Here is a 22,775-nt window from a genome sequence, read left to right as displayed (position 1 = left end):
ATTTTTAAAAATAGAGTAGTGATAGTCAGGAGCTAACATTGTAATATAAGGGTTTCACACTGACTATTTTTTTTTTTAATGTTTTGTTCAAGACGTTTCAGCTGGTGCTTGAGCCTTCATCAGTTGAAATACTAAGCTACTAACGCTAGTACGCGTGATTTACAGCGGTTATCAATCACACGCGACCTCCAGCGCAAAAAAAGTTTAGACAAAACCTAAGTTTTGGTGGACGTCAATCATCTCCGCCTCCTTGCTGACTGTATGCAAAATTTGCCCGAAAAAGTGAAACCTTTACAGCGGTCCACTCGTAAAAATTATCATTTTACTTTCGGTATGTGCTCACTAAATACATTGGCAGTAAATATTTCTTGAAATTTATAACTGAAGACGGGCAGGTCGGGTTTCTCAACGGCTATTCGCGTGCATGAATGACCCCGAGAGCAAGCAAATCTACACGCAAACAAATTATTTCTGCACGTACATTTGTCTTGGCATGGGGTTATGGACTGAACAAGACTTAAACGTCTTATAAACCTTGTAATTTTGTAAGGTAATAAGTTATAAGTTTTATAGAATTAAGTATTGTTCAGTCCGTAGCCCTAAGAAGAATACGTGCAGAAATAATTTGTTTGCGCGTAGATTTGCTTGCTATCGGGGTCGTTCATGCATGCGAATGGCCGTTGAAAAACCCGACAAACGTTTTCACTTATAAATTTCAAGGCTGTAGTTAGTGAGTTAGCCGTACATACTGAAAGTAAAATGTAATTTTTACGAGTGGACCGCTGCAGGGTCTCACTTTCAGGTAAATGAATAAGTTGCCAGTAATCGGATACCCGTGTTTGCGCAAAGAACTCTGGGATCGTCAGGGGGCAAACATTGCAAGTCGCTAGAAGGAAATGTATGGCGAAAAGTTGTTTCGAGGTACAAGAAAACGATTTTTGAGAGAGATCAACGCTTTTTCGCCGTCATTTTTATCGCGAATGGATTTGGGCAATGTACTGGCAACTCATTCATTTTGCATACAGTCGGCATGGAGGCGGAGATGATTAACGTCCACCAAAACTTAGGTTTTGTCTAGACTTTTTTTTGCGCTGAAGGTCCCGTGTGATTGATAACCGCTGTAAAAAACAACATGGCGAACACGCGCTAAGGAAAATTCCGCGTGAAGTTTCAAGAAAACGTAGCGCGAGACATATTTGTACACCGCGAGTGTACAAATAAATGTTATTGATAGACTGATTGATTATGGTGATTCTGTGCAGCGTTCCGATGATCTACGACGTGGAAGGACTCCAGAGAAACTGAGAATCTCACTGTATTTCTTGGGGCTAGAGGTTGCATGGTAGACTTAAGTTTAATATCTAAGAGTCGAACATGCAAACGAAGATAACATAATGTCTGAGGTTGCAAAGTGGTTGAAAGATTTTGTAATGTGAAAATTACAGGGTAGCGATGGTTTTTGGAAGGCAAAGTGATCGAAACGTAGTTTCGTGACTGATCGACTGAGACCGTTAATTTTGTCTGTTTCTTTGTTCTTATTTATTTATTTATTTTCAATTTCATGTATTGTTTTAATTCCAATGGTAATCCATTGTTTTTTTAACAAAGAACCACTGAAAACAGCATCATTGTTTTGTAGCTCCGCGTGCGGAGATGCAAGCTGCTAATGTTACATAAACTGCATTTAACAAACGTGTTTTGAATTTAAGAGTGAGGAACTAAATCCTACAGTACACCAGCCTGTGGTTTTACAAGCCATATTGAATATCAACTTGCTGTTGTTGTAGGTCCATTGTAGCTTGAAGTTTCCATCGCCGGAGCTAAGACTTGCAAACGAGGTTGCATCGATGTTATTTAGAACATCTGAGACCAGGAAGATTATCAAGACCGCATGGACAGACATGACTGCTTTGCCGAGTTGCTGCGCGTGCCGCCGATTCGAGCGGAAAGTCTGACGGCTATTCTGCACACTGGCAGGTTCTTCACTAATTTACCATACTGATTTGCATAACAATATAGCTAATTGTCATAGCAAGCAATTTCTTCACGGCACAATTTGCAAAACATCCCGTTCGTCTGATATATTAATAAACGAAAACAGTTTTAAAACGTTTAGCTAAGGTTACCCCCAAGTTACGAAAAAAAAGTTGTATCTGCCTGCTCCAACAACGAAATTGTTAAGTCATAGTGAACCTGTTAATCTGTTTTTTTTTTTTTTTCTTTTTTTTTTCTTTTTTTTTTTTCACGGTCGACTTCTTTTAAAGAGTTGTAACATAGCTGAATCATGATGTTTTATAAGCTTGTGGCCGACATTGCCTAATAAAATGAATAATAATAATCTGTTTTATCGTGTAACACCTTGTAGTGAGAGCTACCTGAAGTTGTAAGTAGTTAATATTTACGAGCAGAATAACTGACTGCCTATGATGGAATAGCCTAGAACAACAATGAGCTCATTGGCAGCCAATAGAGGTTTAGGTTTACTAAGCGAAATAATAGATCACTTGTTTAGAGTCTAGCTTAAGGTCATTCCTCACATTTGCATTGCGCATCCTTACTGCGCATAATTTATGGCGTCATTAGCGCGCGCTTGTGCACGCGCATATTGAAAACATGACGGATTTGCCTTGATATTGAGCTCTGTCAGTTGAAAAATGGCTCTAGCTCATGATCACCAACGAGGATGGGCACCCCAATTTTTTTTCTAGTCATTGTAATCAACTAATCATAAGCTTTGCGTGAGAAAAGACTGATCTAATTTCTATTGCTGAAAATTGAATAAATAAGGAAAACAGCAGATACACTGTGGTCTTTTTATTTTGCAGTTGGTAACCACGTCAAGAAATTTGGTTCAAATTTTTAATCAAGGATTTAGCTTTCTGTCTGAATCAAACTTAAACGTTCATTTGTGTCCGAAACAATGTATTGACTGTAGTTTAATGCGTGTTCTTATGGGCACCCCCCTTTTTATTTCAAAATTGAAGTTATCATATGACAAATATTCAGTGGACAAAGTTTGAACAAAAATCTATCGTCACTTTTATTTCAGAGGAATTACCTTAAATACAGGTGTTTTGTAAATTGTGGTGGATGAGCGCAAGCGTGTCGAGCAGGAAGACATCGAGAAAAAGGTGGGTATTTTCACGTTCTGAATGGTATTCTAGCTAAAACAAGAAATCTAATTTCAAAGAAAGGTTTTCTGGTCGTATCGTGGATTCTTAGACGGTGACGAATCGAATGGTCTCTTCGAGAATGACTTTGCATCATTCTTCGTGCGAACCAGGACTTTCTTTAATACATATCTCTAAAGAAAAACGAGGGCGACTTGACAGGCTTTAATCATATTAACGTCAGGCCTTCGTGACTCCTGCAATTCCCAAAGTAATTTCTTATTAGGCGCTCAGCTCTTCACGGATACTCTTGAGATTGTGTTTCCGTACATCCTGGGCTCGGCGTTGTCGATTCGCCACCGCCTAAGAATCCACGATACGACCAGGAAACCTTCTTTGAAATTACATTTCTTGTTTTAGCTAGAATGCCATTCAAACTGTGAAAAATAATCACCTTTTTCTCGATGTCTTCGTGCTCGTCGTCGACACCCTTGCGCTCATCCATCTTTCAGGTTTGAGATGTAACGATGTCACACATGTGGATCTGGGTACGAGATCAGGCTGCCATAGTAACGTGCCAAAGATCAAGGTTGGTTTTTTTTAACTTTTTCATTTATTTACTTATTATTTTACTCGTTTCGGTCGTTTCGCTCGTTTTGGTGGTTTCGTTTCGGTGGTTTCGTTTCGGTGGTTTCGGTCGTTTCGTTTCGTTGTTTCGGGTTTTAGTACATGCCTTACAGCTGGTATTTGGTTAACCTAATAACGAAGAGGACTGAACACCGACAAACTACCGTCTTCAGCAGGTCACGTTCTTTCTCAGCAATGATAAAAACATGAACACTCTATCTCATTTTGGTATCACTAAAGCTCGACTACCAGCCGCTGTTCGGGAAAGGAGTCCGCGCTCCTCCCCCTTTATATCACTGTGTAGTAAGTGACTGTAAAAGAAATCGATAATATCATTAATATGTATCTTCATCTTTTGGCATTAAAAAACCCTTGGCTGAGAGCAGTCTTTCTTTTGCAGTCCACGTGGATTAACGAAATATTTATATAATAATCAAACCAATGCGCGCGCTCTGATTGGTCAATCAGCTAAAAGCAGTGTTTATTATCCTTCAGCTACGTTCGCTTTTCGGAACATATAATGTCCGCGGACAAATATCCGAGCATATTTCCGCACCAAATGGAGGCTATTGTTCATTTAAGCAATAGACCACAAGTTTCTATGGTTTATAAGCTGATAAACCACTTTACTTGGGATGTTGGAAGAACACTCGAGTGCTCTTCCAACATCCCGCTTGGTTTATCAGCTTATAAACCCTAAAAACTTGTGGTCTATTGCTTAAATAAACAATAGCCTCCATTGTGGGAGGCTATTGTTAGTGCGCTCGGCTATGGTTAGTGCGCTCGTCTCCGGATCGAGCGGTCCGGGTTCGAGCCCTGGCCGGGGACATTGTGTTGTGTTCTTGGGCAAGACACTTTACTCTCACAGTGCCTCTCTCCACCCAGGTGTATAAATGGGTACCGGCGAACTTAATGCTGGGGGTAACCCTGCGATGGACTAGCATTCCATCCTGTGGGGAGTAGAAATACTCCTAGTCGCTTCATGCTACAGAAACCGGGATAGCTCCGGCCTGATGGGCCACTTGCAATTGGCTCGCATGTAGACTTTACCTTTACCTCCATCTGGTGAGGAAATATACTCGGATATTTGTCCACCGACACAATCTCGTTCCCAGAGTCTTCGTTCTCCTTGACCAGCGGTCAGAAAACGAGAGCTCTGGGAGCAACCATTTTGATATAACCGAATTCTGGTGATTTCACTGCGTAGTCTGCATCTACGGCGCATGCCTGAAATGGTTGCTCCCAGAGCTCTCGTTTACCGACCGCTGGTCAAGGGGAACGAAGACTCTGGGAACGAGATTGCCGCGGACATTATATGTTCCGAAAAGCGAACGTTTTCCGAGAGCGTAACTGTGAGCTTTGAGGAATAGATTATGTCCAAGGGGAACGAAGACTCTGGGAACGAGATTGCCGCGGACATTATATGTTCCGAAAAGCGAACGTTTTCCGAGAGCGTAACTGTGAGCTTTGGGCAAATATCCGAGCACATTTTCGAGCCAAATGGAGGCTATTGAGTTTATTATCCTTCAAATATTTTTCGCAACACGCATGGTTTTGAAAATTAATGGGGAATATATAAGCAATAGCCTCCATTTGGCGCGAAAATATGCTCAGATTTTTGTCGGCGGACAATATCTGTACCGAGAAGCGAGCAGTTTTCCGAGAGCGTAGTTCGAGGAAACCTGTGAGCTTTGAGGAACAGAGAATGTTCAGGGACAATATCCGAGCATATTTTGAAAAGTCAGATTTAGGCTATTGTCTTTATTATCCTTCAAATATTTTCCGCAACACGCGCAGTTTAAAATTGGGGCATATTCTCGGATATTCTCCAAGGCCGGGTTGTTCGAAAGCCGGTTAACGCTAACCCAGGAGTAAAAGTTAACCGAAGTATTTATTCTTCTTGCACAAAAATGTTTTCTACTGCTTACGTTTTGTGTAGTTTGAGCTTAGGAAAGCTCAAAACTGAAGGACAAACAGTATAAACAGAAAACCGCACCGAAAATTTACAAACTCAAATCAAACTTCTCGCTAATTCTGGGTTAGGTTAATCGGAGATTTAACTAGGAAATATTCGCTCACGTGATGCGTTTAAACCAATTGCAGGCGAGCGAAACTGTATTTAAATGGGTTATAAAACGCGATATTTGAGCGGCGAGTGGAGCGGGCACCGGAAGATTCCTCTCGAATACTCTAAAGCCCTGTCCAAACAAGAAATGTTTGGCGATCGAACACGATAAAAAATTGTTTGGCCGGACCAAGCATTTTCCCGTTTGGATACCTTGTTTGATCGCGTTTGCTAAAATTTGCACGACCTGTCTGCGAGCAGAGCCCCTTTTATTTCATTTTTGTACAAAGCAAATGCACCGTAAGAAAAGGCTCTGCTTGCGGGGTAACATTTGATGAAATATTGGAATTATGAAACATTTTTTCGACCCCACCCGCCGGCTCAGCCCCCGTCAAAAAGCATTTTGTTAGATTGCGTGACGCTCCACGTTACGTGACAAACTACGCAGTCCAGTCCCCTTATCCTTCACATCTCTCAAGATGGCGGCTGTCCCAGACAATTTGTATTTTGGCGGAATTGAAGGGTAAGTTTGCCGAGATTAAGAGTTTATGATTAAGCTTAATTATAGCTAAACGATACCAACGCCGGTGTACAAATAAATTTAATTGATTGTAATTGATTATGGTGATTTTGTGCAGCGTTTATCACGATCTACTGTACGAGGTTCTAAGTGTCTCTACAGTCCTTCCACGTCACTGTATTTCTTGGGGCTAGAGGTTGCATGGTCTACTTAAGCTTAATGTCTAAGAGTCCAACTTGCAAACGAAGAAGAAGAAGATTTAGGACCAAAGTTTTGGAGCAAAATGTTTCCTTTGTTATGTTATAAAAGAATGGAGAAATCAGAATCGATAGCAGTGTTTTGACTAGTGAAGGGGTGGGGGGGGGGGGGAGATAGAGGGGGGGGGGGACTCCCGGTAATAACGAAAACGAAGACCCCAAACTCCAGAACACGAACACTCGCCATGTCGGGATTTCAAAAATTTTACCTTTGTTTAGAAGTTATTATCTGCTTTGACACGGTTTTCTCCTGGATTTATTATTGACTGATCGACGTAACGTTCCTTTTCGTATTCAGGTCTTCGCTTTCGTGTTTTGGGCTCTTCTCTTTCCTGTTTTGTGTTCTTTGTTTTCGTTTCCAAAGGACTTCATTTTTGTGTTTTGGGGTCTTCAATCTCAGCTCTTCGCTTTCGGTTGGGGGGCTGAGGGGACAGCGGACAGGAACCCGGGAGAATAGGGGTCAGGAACCTGGGAAAATAGGGGGCGGTAGGCACGAATGGAAAAGACAGGAAGCGGGAGAGAAAAGGACAGGAAGTGGGAGTTCTAAGAAGGTGGGAATCATTTATTAAGCGTTAAAATACTTCAAAAACAGGAACCCAAAATGTTATTTGACTTACTTTTAGCCTATTTTGAGACTTCTGGGCTGACAGAAAAACAAAAATTCGCCCTTGAGCTAAAAAACTGAGGCTTATTTCCAGTAAAACTGGAAACCCTTTTACGGTACCGGTGTTAACATCTGAGGTCATGAAATGTTGTTTTTTAAGCTGTCAAAAGACGTGAGTAAGAGAGGCAAGGCTGAAAACAAAGGAAAAAAGCAAAAGAAATGCCTAAGGATTGATCAGCTTAATGACTAGGATGTGTTTTGCGTCTCCTTATTTACATGGGACGGGAGCAAGATAGACATGGGTGGGAGTCAGGACATAAAGGTGCGGGAAGCGGGGAGCAGGGTACAGGAAGTGTGAGGGTCTGACCTGCCTGTCTCCCCATTTAATTGCAGGGTCAGTTAGAAAAATGAACTAAAGTGAGTTGTTTTAAATAGTATTCTAAAAGTTACCATGCTATGAGTAGATTTTTAGTAAATAAGTTTTGCACTTACTACTTGAACTTTGAGGGAATCTGTCATAATTTTTTACCTAAATACTGTATCCCAAAAAACCCTAACAGGGCCTCTTCTGTTTCATATCTCTATAGTGGTGGAACAGGTTCAACAGCAATAATATTATCAAGTGATGGAAAAATTGTAGGCCGCAGTACTGGACAAGGCACAAATCACTGGGTATGATTCCAAAATGTACATGTACATGGGTCATGTAGTCGAAGGCAGATAATTCCTTCGTACAGAGTGCCTATAAATTTGTTATAATAAAATAGCAAATAAATTCACTTAAAATGATAATAATGAAGCAAATTTAGTTTCATCTTCAGGAGTTGTCACACTCCAGAGTTTTCACCACAGACTTAAATGTTTAAACCACCTTGTACAGCATACAGTACCACACGAAAGTACTGCTCAGTAGCTTTGTTTTGAATGGTCACACACTGGGTTTTTTATCCACAGATTGAAGAGTTTGAACCACACTGTACAGCATAATAAACATTGCCACTTGGAAGTACAGTTCAGTCAGTTTTAACTTTTGATTTGAACAGTAACACTTAAGGGTTCCACCTACAGACTTAAATTTAGGCACATGTGCTTATAACAAATAATGTTTGAGGAAGAAATTTGTTTCCAAAGTAGTTATTTTTTGAACAGTTAATTCATTCACAAATGTTGATTTATCTCACAGCTTATTGGACTAGAAGAGTGTCTTCACAGAGTAAATGAGATGGTGGAAGAAGCTAAAAGATCTGCAGGAATTGATATAAATAAGCCATTGGCTTCTTTGGTAAGCAAGTGCACTTAAGCCTTTTGGAACAATCTGCAGTTCCGGAAAATATCCAAACTCCCCTCACAGAAGGGATTGGAATTTCCTGGGGGGTGGAGGGTTTTCTTAGACAGAAAAATCTAACTTAGAAATGCATTAAGCTTAATTGGAATTTCCAGAGGGGGGTCTTGGAAAAAGTCTCTTCCACTGGGGAGAGGTATGGATATTTTCTGGAACTACACAATAAGCCTTCAGTTGGTATTTCTGTAGCATGATGAACCAGCTAGGGGTATTGCTTCTCACTGGCTAGATGATACATGCTATTGTAACCCATCATGCCTGCCTCCAGTAAGGGTAGGGTTTCCTTATTTAAATATTTTCCTGAGTAGAGATATGCATTTTGACAGAAAAATGACTAACAGTGGCCTAAGAGGATTTGCACTAGGCCATTGCCATGGCCATCAGGCCATGCGCTCAACTCTGGATCAAGCGGTCCAGTTCTGAGCCCTAGCGGGCGACATTGTCTTATGTTCTTGGACAAGACACTTAACTCTCACAGTGTCTCTCTCCACCTAGGTGTGTAAATGGGTACCTTGGGTTCCGGGAAATTTTAATGCTGGGCCAGGGGGCAACCCAGCAAATGGACTAGCATCTCATTCAGGGGGGAGTGGAAATACCCCTAGATGCCTCATGCTACAGAAATCGGAGATAAGCATCGGCCTGATGGGTCACTTGGCTCGTATGCAGACATGGTTAGTCCAGCATTTGTCCATCACAATGCAAGGAATTGGACCACGAATTGAGATTCATAGATGTACTCAACACTTATTCATACCCCTGGTTCTCTCTTTTTTAGGGACTTTCACTGAGTGGCCTGGAGAAGGAAGAAATTCAACAGAAAGCTATTTCCATGATGACATCAAAGTACCCCAGCTGTAGTAACATGTATCACATGTGTTGTGACACTGTTGGTGCTATTGCAACTGGTTCTGACCAAGGTTGTTACTTGTTAGTTATTAAGCATTCTGTTGCTCAGAATGAATTGTCAGTGAATTTCTCAAAATAATAGTATTGAGAAGAAGGTAATTGAAAAATTGGATACAATTTTAGTCAGCCATTTGAATGTTGAATTTCCTGCTTACAATGTCCATTTTGAAATGCATGATGTTGTATCTTTAGTCTTATCTTTTGTTATACAGTTGATCGATTGCTAAAAGACACCTCTGTAATGGACGGACACCTATCTTAAGTAGTCACTTTGTCATGCTCCCAGACACATACACTACGTCATTACAAAGCGCTTCATTATCTCTATAAATTACTGTATACACTCAACGGGTGAACAGACACTTATCCTGGTCCCTAAGGCATTCCCTTATGGAAGCAGCATGCATAGAAAGTCATATCTGATAGCCTTATTCAGGGCCTATTGGATCTTGCAGTCAGGCTACTAAGTGGATTCTGTTCCTCGTGCTGCCTATTGATTTAGTCACTCTTTGGCTTATCGAGGAGAGATGCATGGGTGGATCTAGGGGAGGAGCCCATGGGACCCCCCACCCCCACCCCATGCCCTTCTCTTATGGGTGCAAATACTTAAGGGCACAAGAGCCAAAAAATTTTTTGGCCGTCGCTTTAATTTAAGGGTTGCCTCCTTACAAAGATGTCTTGATATGCCATTAAGATGTTCTTCTTTTTGGATTCTAGCAACTTACATTTTTCTCAAAAACAACAATTTGTTTGAAAGCTACATTTATCATGGAATTTCTAGGAAATGATAATGATGATGATGATGATGATGATGATGTCACTAGTTAACTGATCCCCTTTTTGTGAATTCATTTCTTAGGTGGCATAGTGTTAATATCAGGGACTGGCTCCAACTGCCAAATGCTAATGCCAAATGGTAAAACATTCAACTGTGGTGGCTGGGGTCACATGATGGGCGATGAAGGATCAGGTGTGCTAATATTAATAATTATTTTACATGTGTTACAATGTATTTAGTCATGACTAGAAATAAAAATGGTACAACACATGAACCATGACACCAGCAACTAGAAGTGATTTTGATAATAGACGTATTCGGCTAACATGTTTACATCCTTGCTGCCATCCAATTCACATCACGTGATGATCATTTGGGAGGTTTCAGTTGTTCTGTTTGTACATACTACCATGTACTCAGCTGCGAACTGTGACAATTTGCTCAATTGTAACCTCCCAAATGAATCATCTCGTGGTCTGGATTGGATGGCAACAAGGATGTGAACACATTAACCGAATCCGTCTATTACATGTGTCAGGGAGAGGAAGAAAAATTGAAATGAACGAATGGAAATGAGGCCCATCAAGACATTGTAGCCCTCTAGAACGTTACATAAATTCTTGTGGAGAAGATTAAGCCCTGTTTAAGTGACTTCAACTGATCATACTGCCTTTTATATGTGCTATACAAATCTATTATTATTACTATTAATTACTATTACTATTACTATTACTATTACTATTACTATTACTATTACTATTACTATTACTATTACTATTACTATTACTATTACTATTACTATTACTATTACTATTACTATTACTATTACTATTACTATTACTATTACTACAATTACTATTACTACAATTACTATTACTATTACTATTACTATTACTATTACTATTACTATTACTATTACTATTACTATTACTATTACTATTACTATTACTATTACTATTACTACTATTATTATTATTATTATTATTAACCTGTTATAAGTGTTTTTTGAGGGAATCTAACGAGCTTTGATTCTTTTAGCGTGGTGGATATCACACAAAGCCATCAAAACAGTGTTCGATACCGAAGATGGATTAGTCTCTTCACAACACGACATCACTTATGTAAAGAAAGCCGTTTTTGAACATTTCAAGGTATTTTAAATTACTGATTACTAACTGAATTATTAAGTATTTTTTTGAGGCAATGACTCAAAGTCTAAGCTATGACACAGCCACATATGTAGTACATTTCTTGTAATATACTACATTACGAACGATACTCTTCGCCCCAGTAATAGTAAAATATATGGAAAAGAACCTCGATACAACGAGACCTCGTTATAGCAAACATATTTTGCCAGTTCCCTGGCCTTTCGTTATATCGAGGCTTCAGTGTAATAGCAAATTTTACCAAACAGCAAGAAGGATGGCTTAAAATTGAATGGCTTTGTGAACATGAGAAAAGTGTTAATTCATACTTAGTAAAATGTATATTTCCGTTTTTAATAAGAAATTTTTCTTTTTCTTTTTTTTTTTTTTAACACCAGATAGACAACTTGTTTGGGATGTTGGATCACCTGTACGCCAAATTTGACAAGGCTTATTATGCGGGGCTGTGTAAAACTATAGCAGTTGGTGAGATAACTACTTATTTCTTAGACTTTCTCAAAGTCCTTCTCGGTCGAGCTTGCGCTCCTTCAGTTCTTCGCGCCCTTTGCGTTTTGATTGTCGTAGAAATTTTTCTCCTTCCAAACTCAGCTTGTGGTGGCCTCTTACGGAGACGCTCTTTGGGCTTGTCACGCAATCCTTCTCCCACATATGGGGGAGAAGGATTGCGTTACGAGCCCAAAGAGTGTCTGCGAAAGAAGCTAGGCTTGTGGGCAATTCCTCTCATTTATGTGCTTCTATTCGGTGAATTCAGCCATGCGGAATGTGGGAATAACGTAGAACGACGTCAAAATTCGTCTATAGTCAGGCGCGCGAGAATTACTAACCTCCCCCAAGTGTTTATTTAGTTGGAGAGCAGCGCGAAAATTTAATGGCGCACTAGAAAATAAGGGAGAGGCGGGGGGCGGAAAGGCACCAAGCAGGGCGGAAAAAGGCCCTAGCTGGCCTGGCACCAAGCCTCCCTCTCCCTTTTTCGCGCTGCGCCCCAACTGACTGAACGCCTCGAGGAGGCCTTAAAATTACAGACTTGTGTGTTTCCATTGCAACCTCGCTCTCAGAATCCCTTAGGTTTTCTTGCATTCACACTTAAGATTGCAGACGAATAGTGACAAATAATCAATTGTCGTAGTTTTGGTGAGAAAACGTCTTTGTTCAGCTTTTACACTGCTATTATTCCTATTTCTTTACAAGTTCCTGTTCTTTTGGCATGTCTTACAGGTGCAAAAGAAGCCAAGGATCCATTATGTCAACACCTGTTTTTCCAGGCTGGGGAAATTCTAGGGACACATGTCAGAGCTGTTGTTCAACATATGGATAAGGTACGGCCCCGACCGCATGATAATAGGGAGTTTAAGAAACCCACGACGGCAACGGCAATGAGAACGTTAAACAAAAGATGTAATGAGCAAGAGAATGGCTGGTTACGTGCGTTATAATTCTTGGTACATTTCCTTGCCGTCCTCTGCAAAACAACGACGTGAAATGACCAAATTCTGCGTTGTCTGGAGAACGTAAACCACGACGCTAATTTTTTAAATTACTATTCCAAATTTATCGCTGTGTCCCGGATTCAGTTTTGTGATACTTTTGACAGTGATAACTAAAGTAAATTGCCTTAGAGTACTACGAGATTCGTAGGTAAAATATAAAATTTATTCATTTTTTAATCGACGTTGTCTTGAGCGTTGCGTCGTGGCTACTTAAACTCCCTAACGCCTTTTGGAAACGATGCGCTTTCGGGCAAGCATCTATAGAGCGCCTTTTTGTACTGAAAACGCATCAAAATGTTCGCGTCCACACTGCCGTTTTTGAAGCATTTTCCTCGTCCACACTAAAAGACAGAAAAACGTTGCTATCCTAAAAACACACCACAATCGTCATACGCGTGTGTCCATGTTATTGAATGACGTCACTGCGTTCGCTTTTGCTGTCTTTTCTGATACGACAGGGCCATTTTATCAAATGTCTCCACTCTAAACAACGCTTTTAAATCTATGAGTTTTCGATGGATTTAATGTGAACGATAGAAGAAAACGTATCAGAAAGTATGCGTTTTCAAACGAAAACACGTAAACGTGGCCTAAGTGTTTCTCGATCGAAGTGGAAACCACACTTTTTAAGAAATGGCCTGTCATATTCAGTGTGCGAAACCAACCCGAACCGACGATAAAATGACATTTTAAAAAGCCTTATGATAGGTCAACATACTAGCCGTCCCGTGTACTTATGCTTATTGGTACGAATCTTTTTCTGAAAGCATGTTTAATGTTATCCAAAACCCGACCGTCTTCGGGTCGTTTTTAGTCGTCGACATGCAGCGACCGCGCATGCGGTGTAGCTCTCTCTGAGTCACGTAGTTTTAGCCCTTACGAGAGATGACGAGCGTAATATATTCGTCGGTACCTCATAGCGATACGCCTTCCGTCTCTTTTTTCCTTCAGGCTCTGCTTTCTGTTTTCACTTCTCTTACTCTTTATTGAGAGGATATTTTCATTCTACAGGAATGTCAGGACGCTTTGTTGAATGGTGAAAAAGGACTAAAGATTATTTGTGTTGGTGCCGTGTGGCAAAGCTGGAATCTGCTAAAAGATGGTGAGGAACTGGTTCGCGTTGATAAATGAACGATCTTGACCAAAATGAGATCAGTTTTTTCTTTCTGGCGAAGATGCCCCCAAGAAGGATCTACCCGTAAAATTCCCAGATACGTCCAGGATTGCACGCTAATGACTCGCGCATGCATGCTCCTTACGATAGGCATCACAAGGTGCCCTTAATCGTAAAAAGTCACCAAAGTTCTGGCAAGTTTGAAGTAATATGAAAATGACATTTTGTGATGTTTAACATAAAGAACATAATCCTGGACATAAGTGAAAATCCCACCGCAATTAATCACGTGGCATTAGCAAAATGGCGTATTCAGTAGAATTGCAAAAAAAGTGGTGGCGACAGCTAATTTCAAATAACATTTTAATCTGCCCACCATCGTGGCACAACATTTTAATTAGAAAAAATGAATAATACCAACTCCCTCCCTCCCCCTCCTTCCTCCAACGTCACATTTAATTCCCTCTTTCATTTTTATTTTCTTCGTAGGGTTTGTAACAGGCATTCGGTGTTCTAGCAATGCCGCTGTCCAAGTGAAGCGCTTTTCACTTGTTAAGTTGCGTGAAAGTTCTGCCGTGGGTGCGGCTGCTCTGGGAGCAAAAACCGCTGACCACCCGCTTCCTATAGATTATGGTTCGATGGTAGATGAATTTTTCAGTCACGAATTTTAAATAATATATGAAAAACGCGAACTAACTAACGATTGTTCTATCCGAAAGACTAACAATATGAACTTCACCCTTCCCCGAAGCTTAGAGATAACTTTGTGATAACTTCGACTTCCTAATGAAATTACACCACGGATAACGATGCCATCTTTCAAAATCCGCCTCGTTCGATTCTTCTCCGGTCTTCTCGTCCCTTGCCTTGATTGTCGTAAAGGGAAACTATAAAATTGTTGCCAAGAAAGAGCAACATTTTTTATAGCCTACCTTAAGGCGGGACTTAACCTAAAATTCTGGAAAAAATTCGAAGTTTTGTTTTTGACGGAACTCGAATCTTAAGGTATTGAAGTTTTATTTTGACAAGTACTGTTACTGTAAGTTTAAAGCTCGTTTTCTCAAAACGAGTTATTTTCGCCTTCTAGAAAAGATATCTTGAGAAGGATTTATTCAATTGAGCTAAAATTTTCAGGATTTGTTGTTTTTAGTACGTTCTGTGGAATAAGCATAGAACCTTTCCATCCAGTGCATTCTGTCAAAGTTATGTATTGAAACGTATGCTAGACTTTCTGTATCAGATTTAACTGGTCATCATTTCACGTGCTTTTAACTTTTCAAAAATCTCTATGCTTATTCCAGCAAGTTGTCTGTCTTTTTTTGTAAAATGTAAAAATTATTCCTTTTGATCAGTTCTAGTAGGAGTTATCTTTTCTCAAGTAAGCCCTGGCATTCCCCAGCAGGTGGCAGATTTAATCAGCCGGTGTCAGGTTATAATACAGTTATAGGGTACACAAATATTTTTTTCATAATCTTTGCTCTTTGAGCTTTTTAAGAATGTATACTTTGCCATGGTTTGGAGTTAACTCTTAGCTACGAAAAAAAGGTTTGAAACATGGTGTGTTTTTAACTGTTTTTAGGTTAAGTCCCACCTTAAATTGGTCTTTTTTGCATGGGAAATATTTCACCAAGTTGTTAAAGTGCCTATATGGCCAACAGGGTTTTTGTAGTTTTGGTATCTCTATAATGTGTAGAAAGGTATTCTAAGAAAAAAAAATTGGATTCCGACATTTTAATGCCGTAAAATCTAGCTTTAAAGTTCCCGTTTCAGCCACGCCCAATGAAGTTGACCGTGAGTCAGTGCAAACAGAGAGTCTGGGTTTCTGAATGGGTCGTGACATCAAGTCAGGAATTGCCAAATCCTGCCAGTTCAGGTCACTGTTGTTTCAGTAGTGGTGAGGAGTTTTCGTCGACAAAAATGAAACAAACTGAAACAATGCGGTTGGCAGGCAAACAAAATAAAAGCATGAAGCTTTGAGACGTTCCTGAAGTGGCGTCATTCGTCACCAATCTTTCATTACGCGGTCAACTTCATTGGGCGTGGCCGAAGCGGGAAATTTAAAGCTTGATTTCATGGCAAAAAAAGCATCGGAATTAATTTTTTTTTTTTTTGGTTTGAATACATTTTTAGATGTTATAGAGATACCAAAACCACAAAAACCCTACAGGTCGTATGGACACTTTTAAGGTCATTGGAATTACTACAAGACTCTAAATTAAAAGATCTTCACAAACATATAATTTGTGTCATGAGAAATTTCTTCCGAAACCCGCTGAAAAAAGCCATAAATAAAAGGGCTGCTTAATCACTGGAAAAAACATAAAAGTTGTTTATCACGGTTATCAATATTTTTGTCCTTAAATTAAAATCTTTTGTGAAGGGGTTTTTAACGACAAGAAAAAAAATACTGTCTTTCTAGCTGCTGACTTTTAATTCCGAAATCAATTAATGTGTAGCACATACAAAATACTGTAGCTTTCAGTTCTTGTCATTAAATAAACAGTTTATAAACGAGGTTTTTGAAACTGTTCACGATATTTGAAAATATGGAAGCAATCGTTAATTTATTAGATTTGATAATATGTTAGAAAATATTTTCCTTTTTTGTCTCGTTTATTTTTATAAAAAAATATAGAAATGATAACTGGCGAAATCTTAAACAAGTCAGCCAATCAGATCGCTAGGGAGGGGCCAGATATATTTCTAGATTATTATCCTTGGTAATCCTTACAGAAGCAGTATTTTCGTAAATCAGGCCTTTTATCCACAATGCATCTGGGCTGCTCACCATACAGGTTTATCCTGCTTATATCACCCGTGATCCGGTATTTACCATCTTGGAAATTCACCGAAGCTTCGTATAACCCGTTTCCGGGGACAGTCTGAAGCTGTACTTGGTATAAGCATTCATCAACTGTGCCAGAACCCGTGGAAAACATTGGCTTTCTCCCGTGTATGTCAGACGACCCGATGAATTGTGCAACTTTTAAGTTTGGAAGTTTTTGATAGGCTGCCGAGATTTCGTGTAGCTGTAAACGAGAGCAAAGGTTTAAGCCCAGTGGGTCTGACGCAGTTAAGTTGTTCACGTGATCAACAACCGCCTGAGCTGCACGCTGCACGTGACTTGAGCGTGTGTTAATTTCTTCCCATTGTACGCATGGGCAGTAATGCTCGGCCACCCCAGCTCTCTCGCAGTGACGTGATTTATTAATATAGCTTAACAGACTCTCTCCTCTTGATAAGTCAACGGGAGCCTGGGGATAAGTGAGCATGTGTTTGAAAGTGGCATGTAAATCAAAAGGGGAGGTTACAATGTTGCTGTTTTCTTTGATAGTCTCCATGAGATCGTAATGTTGCTGCTGAAACCATTTTGGAAATGTCAGAGACATAAACGGAAGCCTTTCTTCGAATCTGCCTTGAAACGTAGCCCTTGTCTGGCCGTATCGAAAGCCATGATCCGACATAACAATAAGTAACGTGTCGTTTAAAACGTTCCCATCAGATAAACCTCTTAACAATGCGAGAAAGTCACTACTGCACGCATAAATAGATTGCAAGTTGTTGTGCGAGATGTCTGTGAGGAAAAACAAGCCGAACTTGGGCTGCTGTCTGTAAGCCTCAAAGAACGACTTAATGTAATCAAAGTGAATTTGGTGCTGAGGTTGGCTGCGAACACAATGAGCTGACGTCACACCAGCTGCTTGCCAGAAATAGCGCGAGAAATGATCCGTAGGAGGTTCTGTGAAACCGTGCAGTCGGTAGTTAAATGCCCCAAACGCCGGGCAGTCCTCGCTGAACAGTGTTGAGTAACCGTGTTCCTTGAAGTCCTTGAAAATATGCGGCCAGCGGTCGAGAGGTGCTGCACCAGGAAATTGCCGACGGGCTTCGGGAAGCTCCGATTCAAATTTACCTACAGAGGAAGAGATGAAAAACCATTGGCGTAGGGTTACAAGTTCTGAAAAGAATTTTAAACCAGTCAACTGCTTAAATTATAACCTGTAAAAGATGGAGTCCGTCCCAATACTTAAGATCAATGTAAGGTTGCTAATTGGCAGGTGCTATTCTCCGATTACCCAAAATCCCCCCCCCCGGTTGGAATGCTAAACCAATATTGGCTAGCCTGCCCCCCCCCCCCCTCCAGTCTTTCGCCTGGTTTCCCCAACAATTCGTCACTACCCATTTATTCACCAGGGGCCCGTTTCTCGAAGGTCCCGAAAATTTTTCGCACCCGGAAAGTTCAAACTTTATGATTACAGAGCTTTTTTATTCGTGTATTCCTAATATGAACAGGGTTCCCTTCATACAAGAAGTCTCAAGCGTATACACCTCTCTGCTTTTAGATACAAATTAACTGAAAATGGCTTTGCGGGCCCGAAAAGTTTCCGGGGCTTTGGAGAAATGGGCCCCAGGGGCCCGTTTATCGAAGGTTCTGAAAAGTTTTCGCACCTGGAAAGCTGTAGCAAAATCTCAAACCTTATGTTTACAGATCTGTTTTATTCACATATTAATAAGAACAAAGTTTCTCTTCATACAAGGAGTTCCAGGGGTGTACACCTCTCCGTTTTTAGATACAGATGAGCTAAAAATGGCTTTGCGGGCCCGAAAAGTTTCCGGGGCTTTCGAGAAACGGGTCCCTGGCAGGGCCGGGTTGATCGAAAGCCGGTTAACGCTAACCCAGGATTAAAAGTAAACCAAAGTATCAATTTTTCTCGTATAAAAGTGTTTTTCATAGCTTATTTATTGTGCAGCTTAAGATTATTCAAATTCAAAACTGAAGGACAAACAATATAAACAGAAAACTTCACCGAAAAGTTACAAAATTGAAATCAAACTTCTCGCTAATCCTGGGTAAGCTTAATCGGGCTTTGAATAACCCGGCCCAGAAGAAGAGAGAGGCACTGTGAGGGCAAAGTGTCTTGCCCTAAAACTTTACACAAGTCAACGGCTTTGGTCAACATCGCAAATTTTGATTAATAGAGTAAATCTCTATTCCCGCTCCCCCCACGCCAAGCTTTGCGCCACCCACGGCTTCCAGCAAACCATAACATGGATTATTTTCATTATCAAACTTATATTATTATTATTTTTTCATTCAATAACAAGTAAGAGTGAGAAGACATCAGTAACAATACATAAGTGAAAAGTAATAATCTTTAGTGCGAGTCTTTTAGGGTAGTGATCTTTGCGCTGGATGGCAAAGCTTTGTTTTGTTCCTAACCCCTTCCCCCTCAATAGAAAACGTATCATGGGTGAGGAAAGCGTCTCGGGCCGGCTCTGATTACTGACCTGTCATCAATGCCGTTAGAGCAGGCGTAGTGCCATCTCCAACTATGGAATAACCTTTAAGAAACACCGAGTTTAACTCGTCTGTCATAAACTTATATACTTCTGGTAGAGCTCTTTGGAAATGAACTGCTGAGAGGGAGTCAAACCCTATGATGACAACACTCAATGGGAGTCCTGCTTTGCTATTGGCCTGCTCCGGGGCTCTGGGAATGATTTGGGCGTGGTATTCCACGTGTTTGGCGCCCTCTGAAGTGCCCAGTTGCACGCGGATGAATTCTGACTGAAGTTCGAATTTGCGCTCTTGTGCTTGGAGGCTGATCTCCTTTCCCAGCTCAAATCCCCAGTCTCTCTGTTTAGGGCGGTATATAGGCTGATACATCATGGATACAATATTTCCAGCTACAAAAATAGAGGGAAAAACCACAGGCAAAATAAATTAATGAATGAGTAATCAAATAGTGAACGTCGGGTTGAATGAAAATAACAATGGAAATGAACATACACCTTTTCCCGGACGCCTTTATAATACAGACTCCTCAATAATAGGGACACTCGTGTCTGTCGTGTTAGTGTCCATATTTCACGTTCAGCTGTCCTAACATCCATCTATCCATCTACATCTTTGCTTTGATGTCTGTGTGTCCCTTCAATCTTAGCATAAGTAATGACTGAAGGAACAAACGAATCAAGGAACGAATGATTGGTCCAGCGACCGACCAACCGTCTGACCGACCCACCGACCCACCCACCCGCCCACCGACCGATCAACCGACAAACCGGACCGGGCCGGCCGGACTGACTGACTGACTGACTGTCGACGACTCTGCTGATAATGAACGATAACTACGACTTTTATCCATGATTCCCAGCAGAGATAACTATATCCCACCTTTATTTGCCTCTTCAGTTAGCTCCAAGATTCCTCCCCGGTAACGCGTTAGCTGGACACCTGGGCACTGAAGTGGTGTTGGTTGCCCTATAAGCTTTTTCACGTCCTCGTTGTTCGGATCCATTTCAGGAAGGCGGCATTCGTCAGCGGAGGACTGGAACTGGTCCAATGCTACTGCGCAGGTCTCATGTTGCCCTTGATAAAAGGCTTTCTTTATAAACAGCGAGTGAGCAGGTGAAGATATCATTTTACCCGTCAATTCTTGTTTAAGGTACATTCTTCCTGTCTGTAATGTATAAACAAATCCTTTACAGCGTGAACCAAAGGAACTACAGATAATTTTCGCCTGCTCTGTGCTCGAAGGTGGAAAACCACGACAAGTTTCTTCTCCAGAACACTGGATGTCCCCACCGAGAAGATCCATTTGTTTCTCCTGGATAAAAAAAAAAAAAAGATGTTAAACATATATAATAAAGTGAAACAAGATGTTAAAAACATGGGAAATGATGCTAACGAAAGAGGCAGAAGAAAAGACAGAGAAGAAGCGAACGGAGAAGACAACTGAAATTCAAACTAAAAACTTCTGATGGACTTTGTTTCTCTGCGCAAGCGCAGGACGCCCCGGCTGCTCACCAGTCCCGTTCCCTAAGTCCGCGTTACCCTTGTCCAGCGGAACGGGAAACGCTAAATAAGACAATAGTAATTTGTAACCTTTTCTTACATGAAAATTCATTTTAAACTTTTTCATATCCCGTCCTATTTAGATAACTTCATTTTAAACTTTTTCATATCCCGTCCTATTTAGATAACTTGAAATCTCAGCGATTCATCGTTACATTACCTCAATGTATAAAATCTCTTCTTCGCTGCTCTGTGATGATTTTACTTCTTGCGTTGTCTTTCTCGATTCGTCCTATCACAAAATCAAATTCAACAGAGTGGTTCAGTTGAAGCACGTTAAAAAAGCTACGGTTTGTGCATCCTGAAAAGTTTAGCCTACATTTTTCAAGTTCGTCGCTTGAAATCCGTGTTAATCTTCTCAATCCTTAATTAACCATCCTTGTTCCTTTATGTATTATCTATTATCACTGTGGTGTTTTTCTGTCTTTTGAACGCTTGTAACTTTAAAAAAATCGAAGTGATAAAAATTCCAAATTTGGAGACCTGGAAAGCGATTTTTGGAAACAATTTAGCATGACATGGCATTACTCACTAAACCTGACGTTACCATGACAGCCGTACCTTTAAATTTGCCTTTTTTCATTTTGCAATAAATTTTACCCTTTTCACATCAGTTCTGCTTTCTTCGTCGGCTTTAACTGAGTCAGTTTTGTAAAGATTCGAGATCCAAGATGGCGGAACAAAGATGGCGGCTGTTCGAAAATAATGAGGACACTTTTGCGTCATATGACTCACTTCGTGTTTGCGAGTTTCACTGTCTTGTGACATGAACAGATCTATAAAGGCCATGCGGAATAATCACTTGCCTTATTAATTTCGCTGGCTCCATGGGACTTAACGAATCCAGTTAAACCCTTGGCTTCATCAAGTTCCTGTTGAAACAAATGATCAAAGAACTCCTTATTTTATTTGTCTGACTAGCTGAAGCACGGTATAATTGTTATGTAGTTTGTTTCGTTTCGGTTTAGTCGTAAAAAAAACCTCACAGGATGCCTGTTTTTCAATTGACGATACGAAGACAGATATTGTGTTGTTTGCCTGTTTCTGCTGCTATTGTTGTTGCTGTTGTTTTTTCTGTTATCGTGTAAAAAAAAACTTCGCGCAACACCTTGTAGTAAAGTGAAGATACAAATGACAATCTCCAGCAAGAAAATAGTACAAAATTAGCTGTCGCAATATAGGCTGAACGGATCGTTCTTCCAGATTCGTAACGTTTGTTACAATACAATACATGAATTTATATGGCGCTCATTTCCAAAGCTCAGTGGCGCTTTTGTTGTCGCGAAAATTTGAAATCATAAGTTTGCTTGTTCAATGCTTAATGTAATTATGATCTACTCCGTGCGTACGATTAAGCCCTTTTGTAATTATAATTATTTCTAAAAGTAATACAATACTTACCTTATTGTGAAATCGTGGATACTTGACGGGGAAAGACACCGAAGTGAAGATGTATAACATGACAGCCACCAAACAGATCAAATTAAAGACGGAATGACGGCACAAAAGCCGCATAAAACAGCGCTTTAAAATCATCATTCTGAGGAAAAAATATAATATACGTATTTAGCGGAGCTCCCATAAAACACTTATCAGTTATTTACTCGAAAAATAAATTTTTTAAAGAAAATTCCCCAATAAGCATTGCGCCTAATCGAGTGAATTGAATTACAAATGACAAACCGAGGAAATCTCCCATCACTGATATGCAAAAATCCCACGGGCGAGAGTCACTTAGAAAATCCTGCGCGGTTTGATTATAAAAGTCTCAACCAAAGGAGGCCGAATGAAAGCATCTTGAACACGCCTCGTTTGAGATTCATTATCAGTCAAGATAAAGCCAAGAAATGCATTTAGAAGCTGAAAAACTTTCACAATTTCAAAGACGTGCGCATGCAGCTGTATTTACTATTTTTGAGTAAATGGCCGTTTTTATACTA

The 22,775-nt window shown here is 40.3% G+C and overlaps 2 protein-coding genes across 3 annotated transcripts; one reads left to right on the top strand and one right to left on the bottom strand.

Annotated features, from left to right (window-relative positions):
• The first annotated feature begins 6,253 nt into the window (after nt 1-6,253).
• On the top strand, nt 6,254-14,650 carry LOC145477914 (N-acetyl-D-glucosamine kinase-like). Its single transcript, XM_081455790.1, has 10 exons — nt 6,254-6,325; nt 7,771-7,855; nt 8,367-8,465; nt 9,301-9,442; nt 10,291-10,401; nt 11,248-11,360; nt 11,756-11,843; nt 12,594-12,694; nt 13,877-13,967; nt 14,469-14,650. Exons 1-10 carry the CDS (start codon nt 6,282-6,284, stop codon nt 14,648-14,650), a joined length of 1,056 nt encoding a protein of 351 aa, XP_081311916.1. The 5' UTR covers nt 6,254-6,281.
• A 1,707-nt stretch (nt 14,651-16,357) lies between these two features.
• LOC145477887 (uncharacterized) lies at nt 16,358-21,209 on the bottom strand. 2 transcript variants are annotated; one of them, XM_081455752.1, is made up of 4 exons: nt 20,996-21,209; nt 20,155-20,587; nt 19,266-19,664; nt 16,358-17,889 (listed from the first exon to the last, which is right to left on the bottom strand). In XM_081455752.1, the coding sequence occupies exons 2-4, from the start codon at nt 20,576-20,578 to the stop codon at nt 16,691-16,693; spliced, it is 2,022 nt and encodes a 673-aa protein (XP_081311878.1). In that variant the 5' UTR covers nt 20,579-20,587; nt 20,996-21,209; the 3' UTR covers nt 16,358-16,690. The 2 variants fall into 2 exon arrangements, with proteins under 2 accessions (XP_081311878.1, XP_081311879.1); XM_081455753.1 differs by lacking the exon at nt 20,996-21,209 and having other exon boundaries at nt 20,155-20,865.
• Between the last annotated feature and the right edge of the window lie 1,566 nt (nt 21,210-22,775).

This window comes from Orbicella franksi, chromosome 2 (assembly GCF_964199315.1).
Source record: "Orbicella franksi chromosome 2, jaOrbFran1.1, whole genome shotgun sequence".
Lineage (NCBI taxonomy): Eukaryota > Metazoa > Cnidaria > Anthozoa > Scleractinia > Merulinidae > Orbicella > Orbicella franksi.
This window is presented reverse-complemented; position numbering and strand designations above follow the sequence as displayed.